Here is a 12,305-nt window from a genome sequence, read left to right on the forward strand (position 1 = left end):
GGAAATGTTCAAAAATCTCTAAAAGAGAGGTTTCAGGGTGGTAGCCGTGTTAGTCTGTATCCACAAAAAGAACGAAGAGTACTTGTGGCACCTTAGAGATGAACAATAAATAAATACATTTGTTAGTCTCTAAGGTGCCACAAGTACTTGAAAAGAGAATCCAAGCAAATGGGTACTTTGCAGGATACTATGCAGAGGTTTAAGTTTTACACACCACTAGCTCCTGCTTTTGATACTGTGAATACCTGACCACTCAACCAGTGCTCTTCCCCTCTTTCTGGCAGAATTCCCCGCTTCAACTCTGGAGAAAATGGGCCGCAAGGAAGTGGATGACACCCGTTCCTGGAAGAAACCGACCAACAACATCCGAAAAACATTTATCTTCATGGAGGCACTAGGATCGTGAGTACCGAGTATCATGGCTAAGCTCTGGCCTCCTCCAAATTGGAAGCAAGGCTTTTACTAGCTAGAACGTGTGGTAGAAGGAGTAAAGCACATGTTACTTAAGCAAGAAAGAGATGCACTTTATTTAAAGTGAAGAATAAAACTGTTTATTTAGTAATGGAAGGTTCGGACAATCTTTGGGAAATAACATCTTTACGTGACACTAGGACAGGTGTGGCAATTTCCTTCAAACATTTGAAATGCATTTACACCTTTTGGACCCCTGCCTCTCAACTGCATCTCAAAGGCTTCACTGTCTCTCCATCTCCCATTAATTTCTATATCTGGCAGCATGAGAGACATCCAAAATTGAGGACAGATCTGAGAATCAGGAAGTCCTGAATTCTAATCCGAGCCTTGACAGGAATGACCTCTCTGGCGTAGAATGAGTTCCTTAATCTCTCTGCCTGTTTTCCTAGGAGATGAAGGGAGGTTGTGCCCTCTTGATCCTGGGTGAGAACATTTGGTAATAGGGCAAAAAATCACTGGCAGTTGTACAACCCCAAAGCGTTTCATGCTATTTTCATTAATTTATGTTTGTAAAATGCTTTGAACTACTTTGATGAAAGGTGCTGGAGATGTGCAGTGCAAGAATCTTTATGTATAGTTATTTGATTATATTGCTATCATTTTTGTTGTGTGTGTGTGTATGTGTGTGAGACCTCCTGCCTACACACTGGCTCACACACACAGTTCTCTTGCTGCCAGCACCTTCTTGTCCATAAGGATCAAATTCTGAAAGGCAGCCTTTACGTTTGCAACTTCCCCCACATTTACACATGCAAAACAGAGGAGTAAGATGTCAATCCAGTTTGCTCATGTAAATGTGGAGCCTTGCTTAGAACCATGTTGAAACCTTGGTCCTAATCTGAAGTAAGAAAACTGATGCCTTTCTTAGCTAAACATACTCAGATCCGCTGTGCTTCTGCCTGGCACATGGATTTCAGGATGCAGACGGTACTTGACGTGCACAGATTAGAGTACTCATAGTTCAGTATAGCTACAGTCAATACTTGCATTGCAAAGAGCAGTCCCATTTCCAATTTCATGTAAGAAAAAAAGCAGGTGCCCAAGCCAGTTACTGAATGGCTGTATCTGCACAAAGCTTTCCTCTGAAAACAATCCCCATTGCTCTAGCACTGGTGCAAACCCCAGTGTATACAAGACGCCTGGGTTTAGGCAACGTGTGGTCTATCTCTCCTTGGAGCAGGCCTGCTCGGGAATGTGCCTCCAAAGCTGCCTCAAATGCAGTGTCACTTCCCAGCTCTCTGCTCCGTTTGAGTGAAAAGTAATATGGAAGCTGCCTGGAGGCATGCTGGGGTGACCAGATGTCCTGATTTTATAGGGACAGTCCCAATTTTTGGGTCTTTTTCTTATATAGGCGCCTATTACCCCCCACCCCTGTCCCGATTTTTCACACTTGCTGTCTGGTCACTCTAGCAGCTAGCACTTGGAATTTATCTGTACAAAATCCTGCCTGCGCATTCCTATGTGGTGCTGGGTGACATCTTCTTTCTGCACACTTCTGTTTTGTATGCCTGTGCCCCTTTAAGGACAACATGCTATAATAACCTGTGAACTGCAGAATCTTGGCATTCTATCAGCCATTGAAGGGTTTGAAGCCTGCTGTGATAGCTGTGTTGTTCGTTCTGGACCTTTCCTCTAGATTCACACGAGAGTACACGCTTCATTCACAACTCTCAGTCTGCTAGAGAGAGGTAGTGTTTTCTAATGCTTAAAACAGGAGGCTGGGGGTCTGTTCCTGGTCTTGAGACGGGATTGTTATCCAATAGTTAGAGCAAGGGAATGGGAGACAAGACTGCTGGGGTCTACTCCTGGCATTGCCTTGCTGTGCAAATGTAAGGAGGCAGTTTAGATGTGCCTGTCGTCTCCAAAGGGTTTTATCAATTTCCTTGGACTATGAATAGAGTGGTGGTGGTGATGATATCCTAGAGTAGTGGTTCTCAACCAGGGGGATATGTCTACCCTTGAGGGTACTCAGAGGTCTTCCAGGGAGCACATCAACTCATCTTGGTAGCATAGTGGGCAGGGTAAACACCCTGCAAGGCTTAGAGACCTTGATTCAATTCTTCCCTGGGCTGTATGCGAAGCAATCTGAACTGACAACCATGAAGCTTTCTTGTTGATGCTGTTCCACTTTAATTATCTGTTAATTGGGCCAAAGCAAGACTTAAGCCTAAGAAGCTCTCTGTGGTGTAGTGGTCACAGCACTTACCTGGGATGTTGGCCTGCTTGGCTGAAATCCCTGCTGTAGCGCAAAGGTGTTTCATTTGAACAGGGAGCTCCCTCAGTCTTGCCTGTTGGTGATGTTCCCCTTTACTTAACTATGAATTGGGACAGGTGAAGGGCTAGGATCACTCTATAGTCCAGCGGTTGGGTGCTTGCTTAGGAAGTGGGAGATCCTTGGATTTCCTCCCTCTGCACCTTTAGAAGGGGTTTGAATGGGGAAATCCCAATTCCCAGGTATAGGGCTTGCTTTGGCTCAATTAATAGTTAATTAAAGTGGAACAACTTCAACAGGAAAGACTAAAGGAGCCCTACCTCAAAGTCCAGCACTTAGGACATTCACTTGTGATGTAGGAGAATGCTGCTTAAATCCCTTCTCAGCAAACAGAAGGGGGATTGAACCAAACTCTCCCATAGTTTGGGTCAGTGGTTCTCAGCCAAGGGTATATGTACCCCTGGGGGTACTCAGAGGTCTTCCAGGGGGTACTCAACTCATCTAGATCCATGTTGCTCAACCTGGGGGGTGCAGCCCCCAGGGCGGGTCATGGGACAGGTTTAGGGGGATTGCAAGTGCAGGGCTGCAAGTAGTAGGGGTGGCAAGAGGGCAATTGCCTGCGACCCCATGCCACAGGTGGCCACGCAAAGCTGTTACATGCTTCAGCCCCCGGCAGCAGGTCTTGGGCTTCAGACAAGGCTCACAAGTGAAAAACAGGCTCGGGTATCACACTGAAATATAAGTACAGGAATGTGACCAGGATCCTGGGGGGTGGGGGTGAGGGGGGGCACACTCAGATTGCTTAATCAGAGCAACCTGCAAAGAATGGGGCAGACATCCCCAAAACTGGTGGCTATCTCTAATAATTAAATTCACCAATCCAGCCACAAAACAGCTTCTACAATACCTTACTGGTCACCCAGAAGCCAAAAATACAGTTCCCTGAAAACAATCCAGCCTTCGGATCCCACCCAGTCAGCCAAGTCAAATCATTTATAAAGTTCTAACAATCCCAAGGGATTGGACACAGCACCAGGTCAATGAAAATGTCATAGAAATTTCTGTCCGTTCCAGCTGAGGAATAAGGAGAGACGGACACAGCTAGCCAAGCAAGGAGCCCCGGGAGGGGCGATCCGTTTATTTCAATTGCAATTGGGTTCAAGCTCATAAGTCAGCAAGAACAAAGAAAACACTTACACCAAAGCATTATATGCAGTTGCTTATGATAATCTATCACTCTGTGATTGGCCAAAATTTGCCATCATTACCATACATAATTAGCAAGCTACATGTATCTGCCCCTCTTATGACCCCTTATTGTTCATTTACTTGCCCCCCACCCTTGTTATTTATCAAAAATTTCAGATCTTACCCAAATACACGCTTACAGCCAATTCTTATTAACTAAACTAAGGTTTATTCAAAAAGAAAAGAGAGAGTATTTGTTCATATCCGTATGTATAACGATCTTTTAACCAAGTGCTTAGGTCAGTTTCATAGTAGAGATGGTGAGCTGCTGAGTTGCAAAAAGTTCTTTCAGAATCAGTGCCACAGTTCACAGTCCAAGTAGGCAGCCAGTGTCCAATATCAGGGTGATCCAAACTGGAGCTGGAGACCTCAGTCTTGTGACTCAAACTTCCCCTGACGAAGCCTAAGCAGGTCTGAGATACAGGAGTGGAGCCCTAGAGTTCTTTATAGATCTCTGGCAGGCTGTCGATAGCCTCTTGATAGCAGATATTCCTTTGGTGAAGCATTGTGGCTTTGAAGTAAAACCTCCTATTTCCTATGTATACACAGGTAATTAGTTGCATTCATTAGCATCAAGTTATTATCCATTACACAGTTCATAGACAGTTTACTACAAACTTCAAAGAGAAATATAGACAATGATATTATCACACCCAAGTTTCATCTAAATGTTAATATTAGCTTTTGAGCTCTGAATCAATAGACTATAGTAACAGACAGGAACTGTTTGGTTACATGGTTAACAAAGATATAAGTAAACACAGACCAATACAATCACTATCTTCTTCCAATTCTCTAACAATACATATTTGCATTCCAACGTTCCAGTCTATCTAACATGGCTTTGTTAGCTATTTATAAGGAATGGCCCTAAATACCATTCATATACTTTTCTATTATGTCCTTAAAGGTTGAATTTGGATCGTTTAGCCTGCTAGTTGCTTAAACCTCTCTGGCCCAGTGTTACGAATATTTATATTCCAATTGATTTATTTGATAATTCTATGGTAACAATGAGACAGTAAGCCATTTGTCAGTAAGTGTGCTGTGACACTTGTGTATTTTTATGTCTGATTTTGTAAGCAAGTCATTTTTTAAGTGAGGTGAAATTTGGGGTATGCAAGACAAAGCCGACTCCTGAAAGGGGTACAGTAGTCAGGAAAGGTTGAGAACCTCTGTCCTAGAGCCCCAGCCAGGAATGTGGTTAGAGTCTACACTGCTCTTCAGCATGGGTTTTACATTTGGAGAAGCAGAATGGCCCATTGTTCGGGAGCAGGAATCAGAAAACCTGGGTTCCTTTCTCGATTCTGCTTCTGACTTTTAGCATGATTCTGGGCAAGTTGTGTCACCTCTCTGTGCCCTGGTTCCTGCATCTTTAAAATGGGGGTGACATCACTTGCACACCTCCATAAGGAATTGGTTAAATACCCAGTGAGGTGCACGGAAACTTAAATCACTTTGATGAAAACTGTTTCATCGTGCTCACACTTCAGAAAAGCCACCACACGCTGCTGAATTACACTGAGAAAATGGGATCTCTTTTCCTAACCGCCCCCTTATAATTCTTTCATTCTATTTGACAAACAAAAGCACTTTGTTTTCCAAGAGCCCCTGAACCTGCTCGGCTTCCGCATCAGTGGCTTGATTGTGATTACAAGACTGAGTGAGCAAAAGGTTTCTCCTTCACATGCTGCATCCTATTTAATTCTCTCTCAATGTCTGAGACTCCAGCATCGCACCGTAAGTGTCTCTTCCCCTACCTCCAGTCCAATCAGGATGTTGCCTCGCTCCCCAATTATCCCTCCAAAGCTGGACTGGCTCTGTGAGTAATGGGTTGTTTGGGAGACAAGCAGCTGTAATGACATAACTGCTTAGTCACTTTCTCTTAAATTTACAAATCTGCCACTTAAGTTTGCTCACGCTGACATCCACATTCTCAGCCAGCCACAGATGAGATGCTTTATGCACTCAGAGGCTCACCCATGGCTTTGGAAATGATACTAAAAGCAATTTGGTCCTGTCTGCACTAGCTTCCATATACAGCGCCGTCATTCCCTTTTGGGTATCTGAAAGTATCAGGAAAACAGACTCTCTGGAGATTTCTAGAATATTCTAAATTAGTCTTGGGTGCTCCCCTATTTTCCTGTCTCCTTTCTGGGCTCAGAACTCTGCAGCTGCATTACTCGATTCCTGTTTTTCTCCTGTCCTCTGCTTTCCAGCTCATTCCTACAGTGTATCTCTGCAGGGAGCATGCTCCCCAGTTCCCCAGCTCAACCCTGCATTGCAATATTACAGGATTCCCCACATATTCTTCTTCCCCCTCTGATCACTCTGCTCTTTCAATGCCCTGGGTGAAGAGGGGGGACGACCCTGGCAGAACGTAAACAGTAAATAGGTAATTCAGGTCCTCAGACTCTGGCTGCATTGCACTGTGCAGTATAAACAGAAGTAGCAAGTCCCATAACAAATATTTCCACTCCTGCATTTGGATAAAGAGCAGCAACTCTGCCTTAACCATCCATCTGCTGCTACCCTGAACAATCAAATCTTCTGGAATCATACACTGGGGGGATATAAGGGGGGAAGGGATCAGGAGGGGCGGCGAAATGATATGGTGGTAGCCATAGACAGCCTGCCAACGGCCCAGGCGGGACGCAGAGAGAATGAGGAAGCCCACTGCTCAGTTTTACCACCTGCTTAATGAGGAGAGTGACCCAGACACAGAGAATATTCGCTTGGGTTCTGTTCCAGTCTGCAGACACCACCATGTTACTCCAGGGCAATGTTAGGAGGAATGAGAAGGGCTGCAATGAATGCAAAGCACTTCATTACGGTCCCTCAGGTTGCTCTCTGGAAATTCTAAAATAAATAAGTGCAGTTTATCATTCGCACGGTAATGGTTTAAAATCTGAGGGCTTGGTTCCCTTGAAAATCCCCTGGAATTGACAGCAGAACCTGGCCCCAGCAACAGGTCCAGATCCAAACGTGACTGTCCCTGATTCTAAACAACAACCTGGATCTGAGCCCCCCCTCCCACACTGATTAATGGGAAAAGCTCAGATCCAACTTCTAGTTCTACTAAGAATTGATATGGCCAGTGCTCGTGATTAATACTCAGTGAGCAGGAAAGATGCTGTTTTACCTCTTCCCTTATCCTTCCTGTCACATTAGGTTGTCTTGTCCGCCTGTTGTAACCTGGTCCGCCTGTCGTAACCTGGTCCGCCTGTCGTAACCTGGTTTGTACATTCTCTGCGACACAGGCACCATACAAGCACTTCTTTAAAAGACAGCCCAGTGCAATACAGCCCTAATTCCTTGACTGGAACCCTTCGATGCTATAATACAGTAATAACATGGGAAGAGTTTTATTGAATTAGGATTTTAAATGAAAATTTCCCACAGCTCAGAAGCACTTAGATGCATTTCCCATTCACAATACAGGCTTCCAAGCAGACCTCAAATCTGTAGGATTCTAATTTTTATTTTAGTTGCTTGGAAATTTGCTTTTTTCTCTCCTCTCCCCACCATATTCCATCTACTTTACCACTGACCTGTTCCGTGCTGAATGTTACCTCGTGGGAAGTTAACCGCTTGACTAGTTCTCGTGTGTGTACAAAGCTGGTAAAACTTTAAGGCGGTGGAGTGCGAATCGGGCTGCTTTTCAGAGCAGGAAATTCTATAAGATGAAGCTTTCCTGTGACCTAGGAACCTGCAGTTGAGCTTCCATGAAATTCAGCATGGTCTCCAGAGTTAAGCTGGTGCTGTGAACTGTACTTGGCCATGGTCAGCCCCAGAAATGAGTTAACTCAGTGGTTCTCAGCCAGGAGTACGTGTGGGTATGCAAAGGTCTTCCAGGGGTGTACAGGCTCAGCACTGGAGTGGAAGGGGTTAAGGCAGTACTCTTAGCAGCAGAAACCCCGCCCCCTCGACCTTGCTGGGCATGTGCCAACTGCTGCTGCAGTATAAAAGGGAGCAGCCCAGCCCAGTCTGGGATGACTGCTGAGGAGGAAGGATGCACTTTGCTGGCTCCAGTTGAGGAGCAGCCAGGAACCTGGACTGAGCAAGCAGGAGATGCTGAGGCCCAGGTGGGCCCCCAGGCACCTGTGGATGCCCTAGGAAAATTGCAGTTGCCACCCGAGGTGCCCTGAGACGCTGAAGACACCCTGACTTCAACTACAGGAGTCATGGTAGGAAGCAGCCCAGGGAGGGACTAACCAGTGTCCCTGTAGCAGTTGGTGTGTTGTGGGTGGCTTCTCTGGTGGCTTTGTGGTGAACCCTGTTGCTACTACCAGGGCCTTGGGCTGGGATCCAGTGGATTAAGGAGGGCCTGGGCCCTCCTACATGGCTTCCCCCCTTGGGGGGCAGCCACTGGGCTGTGCTTCCCTGATGCTGAGGGGAGCCCTCAGCCTCTTGGCCATGCAGCCCTGAGGCTGAACGCAGCCATATTGACTTAACTGTCGGGCTGCCATGTCCTTGCCTCACCCCCTGGTGTACTGGCCCTGTGACAAGGGGGTGCATCAACTCCTCTAGATTTGCCTAGTTTTACGACAGGCTGCATAAAAAGCACTAGCGAAGTCAGTACAAACTAAAATTTCAAATAAACTGACTTGTTTATACTACTTTATACACTGAAATATAAGTACACTATTTGTATTCCAATTGATTTGTTTTATAATTATATGGCAAATGAGGAAATCAGCAATTTTTCAGTAACATGCTGTGACACTTCTGTATTTTTGTCTGACTTTTTTGTAAGCAGGTAGTTTAAGTGAGGTGACACTTGAGGGTATGCAAGACAAATCGGACTCCTGAATGGGATACAGTCATCTGGAAAGGTTGAGAGCCACTGAGTTAAATTATCCAGCAGCACTGTCCTAGAGGGGAATGAGGCTCAAGGAAAGCTTTGTTCCCTTCTAGCCAATTTGTTGATCCATAATTTTTTAACATGGGGGTGTAATTATTTGTTTAGGAATGAAATGTGGAACAGATGCTCTAGCATCTGATCTGTAGGTTGTTCATTTCCTACCATTGCATTACAAACCAAGATGGTATTAGAAATGAGGATTTGTGCCACATGCAGTGGGTGTTTCAGTAGGGCAGCATTAATTAGCACTGAAGAGAGTTGAGTAAAATAAAGGGAGATATCGGTAAAAAAACTGAAATAAATGGAGGCAGCAGTATCCTAGGAAGTTCCAAGGATTCCAAGTGCAATAGAAAACCAAAGAAGTAGCTTAAGCCATTTAAGTGGCTTTCCAAGGGAGATTGTCCTATCAGGCAGCGTGGGTCCCAAAAAACCCACCTGTTTTGTGATCACTTATTTAAAATTATTCATGGAAAAAATGTCATTGGAAATCCAGTTTGTCAGGATTTCATTCTCAGTGTAACACTCCTGCTAAGGGGAGGGGGACAGGCAGGATGGACAGATGTGAGTATGAGGGACCAGTTTGTCTATGCTTGTATGAAGATGAGTATGAAATAGAAGAGAGCATGGTGGGTACTGAGCCTAAAAGTGTCCCAATGGGAGATGCTGGGTGCTGAGAACTCTGGAAAATCTGGTCCTTAGTTAGGTGCCTGTAAATGGAAGTGGAGTTCTCTTGGAAAAATGGGGCTCCCATTCCAGGTGCTGAGCATTTGAAAATCTGGCCTTATGTCTATGAGGGTGTTCAATGAATTAAAGATTGGGAATCAGGAACACAGGGAGATGAGGGCAAGACAAGGTTGCGCAATAGTGATTTGTTCTATAGAGTTGCAGAAAGGGATGGGTGGGGGACCAAACTGAGCCTGGGCACAGGACAATTGAAGTCAATGGGCTCTCGCCTGCTGGAATCAATGCTGAATTTGGTCTTGAGGGTGAACTGTGTTCCCCTTGGAAACCTTCTGTTTGATGTCAGTCTGGATTGGGCATGTGGCTTTGGAGAGTTTTCTGCCCCAGACTGCTCCCTTCTGGATGTCCAGGGAGCGCAAACTGAGAACAGCACTGTGATGGTTACGATATCAAGAGAAAACGTCCCTTCCCCGCCTCCCCAACAGCTCACTAAGATATGAGAAGTCTCTCTTCAGTGTAAGATGCTCACACCTTAGTGCCAGTTAATCCTCAGTTGATTCAGTGTGAAACTCTACAAAGGTTGTATCCTTAACTTTTAACTCCCTAGACTTGCTGCTTCATAAACTTTTCCCTGATTTCTGCTTCCAGAGTGACTGGAAATTCTCTTGGACCATCCCTGCTCCAGGGCCAGATAAAGGGCCCCTTGCACAGCTCCAGAATACAGGGAGCACCAAGGTAGCTGAAATCGGAGATGGTTTGATTTGAGAATCAGGCCCTTACACTATTTGTGCCTTCTGCCTCCATAGCCTGCTGGACCCACAGTGCAGGAGAGACCATGAAATGGAAGGAAGTTTTTTTCCCCCCAAAAAAATGTTTGAACCTCAGAACATCTCAGGATTCACTCTGTTTCAAATAGTCATAGACTGGTTCTACTCCAATTCAGTTGGCTCTCCCCCAGTGCTGACTATGATATGATCTGCACCTCTCCAGGCTAAGCCAGCACAGTCGCCCATCTGTGGGGAAGGGCAAAAAGGACATGTCAGGGGCTAAGATACATGGGCAGGACCCTGAGTAACGTGGCTCAGGGAATCTTTCTCCCTACTGCAGGCGAGTCATGCCTGGAGCTGCTTTCGTCTTGCTCTTCTTTTTGTGCATGAGTCACTGCCGCTGGCTAGCAACTGAATACAAAATCAACCAGCTGTGTGCCAGATGGGTACCACTCTGTGCTTAGCCAAGCTATCTGCACAACATACTGGGCGCTTTATTGAGTGGGATATGAGAGTGGCAAGTTTTCTGTTCTTGCTAGTTATTTTCATTACCGTAGCATCTATAGGTCCCAGCTAAGAACCTGGCCCCATTGTGCTGGGTGCTATATGGACACATGGTAAGACACTCCCTGCCCTGAAGAATTTATAGTCCAAATACACAAGAAAGACAGAGGAAGAGACTTGCTCATGGTCAAAGAGCTGGGAACAGACCGCAGGTCTCCTGAGTGCCACTGGATCCCCATTGGATCTCGCTGCCTCTCAAACCATTTTTCTCTTACGTTTTCTTCTCTAGCTCCCTTAAATGCTCACAGCTCTATGGGCAATTCTGTGTCAACACATCCGTTAATCTGCCGTGCAGGTGATGAGGATTATTTGAGACGAGCTTGGTGCAGTGGCACCATCACCTGACACGTTTAGCTGCCTAAGCAAAAACCTTTAACAAGATTGTAGGCTTTGGCAATGTTATAAATATTCACCCTTCGTTGTAATGAGTTGAACTCTGCTATGTGGGATGCGTTGGACACTCATCCATTGCATTGTAATTCAGGGCATACAGTTGTAATCTGGTTGTGCAAGAAGCCAGGGCCAAAGCCATCCGATGCCAAAAGGAAATGTTATGCAGTGAACTGGGTTTATCCAGATATTTCACATTTGATTGGCAGAACTTGGATTAATGCACAAAGCACCCAAACTGTTTTTCAATCTATAGGCAAAGTAAAACTCTCACCTAACTGACATGCAGCCATCTCTGGGGCAGGACACAGCCATTCAGTTCAGCTCTGAAATGTCACTGACACAGAGCTGGGGAAATGAATATCTGCCTTCATTGAAACAGCAGAGGGATGCTGAGGAGGCAAAAGATAATAAATCACTCATGTTAGAATTTGGCTGGGATTCCATGAATACCTCTGCCCTGGCCCAAAAAAAGTGCCGTGGGATCTTTAACGGTAATGAGTGGACAGGTCTTTGGCTCTGTGCCTCATTAGACAGGTGCCAATACATTCTCCTAGCTGGGATTGCATTAGCATTTAGCACGGGGAAATCCTGAGCGTGGGTCCCAACAGATTACGGTGCAAAGGCTGAAAGGCAGTAAAATGCCATGCCCTCGGATCTATCTCCTTCCTCCTGTTCAGATACTGATCACTGAATACCTGTGCTGTCAAGTGGTATATGGCACCTGCCTTTCCTGAGATGGACTCTAAATCTGACACCACAGGAGTCGTCTCATGGGCTGGCATGTACATAAGGAGCTATTGGATTGTCTTCACTGGTGTGGTGTTCTCCTGACTGTTGCTACTGTGATTCTGTATCCAATCTCTCTTCCTTTTATCCGTCTGTCAGGAAGGTTCCATGCTAGATGTTCTGTGTATTCAGCCCTTTCTCTACTCACTACCTGCTTTTCAAAGAATGACCCTACACCACTGGGGACCTTCACACTCTGGAACTGAAGTGGGTTCTCTATACATTGGGTCCAGAGCCAGTGCAAGGAAGTTTTGCGCCCTAGGCGAAACTTCCACCTTGCCCCCTCCCCCAGCTCTGCGGCAACTCCCCCCCTCTG

General features: G+C 45.7%; 1 protein-coding gene across 4 annotated transcripts in view; it reads left to right on the forward strand.

The window, feature by feature from the left end:
* The window catches only part of CAMK1G (calcium/calmodulin dependent protein kinase IG), a 54,666-nt gene that overhangs the window by 28,442 nt on the left and 13,919 nt on the right, over nucleotides 1-12,305 (forward strand). For all 4 annotated transcript variants that reach the window (XM_034770568.1, XM_034770566.1, XM_034770565.1 and 1 more), the window contains one exon: nucleotides 285-402. In XM_034770568.1, coding sequence (XP_034626459.1) covers nucleotides 311-402 — 92 coding nt within the window. In that variant the 5' untranslated portion in view covers nucleotides 285-310. The remainder of the gene's footprint in view (nucleotides 1-284; nucleotides 403-12,305) is intronic.

The sequence above is a fragment of the Trachemys scripta genome, chromosome 4, assembly GCF_013100865.1.
Source record: "Trachemys scripta elegans isolate TJP31775 chromosome 4, CAS_Tse_1.0, whole genome shotgun sequence".
NCBI lineage: Eukaryota > Metazoa > Chordata > Testudines > Emydidae > Trachemys > Trachemys scripta.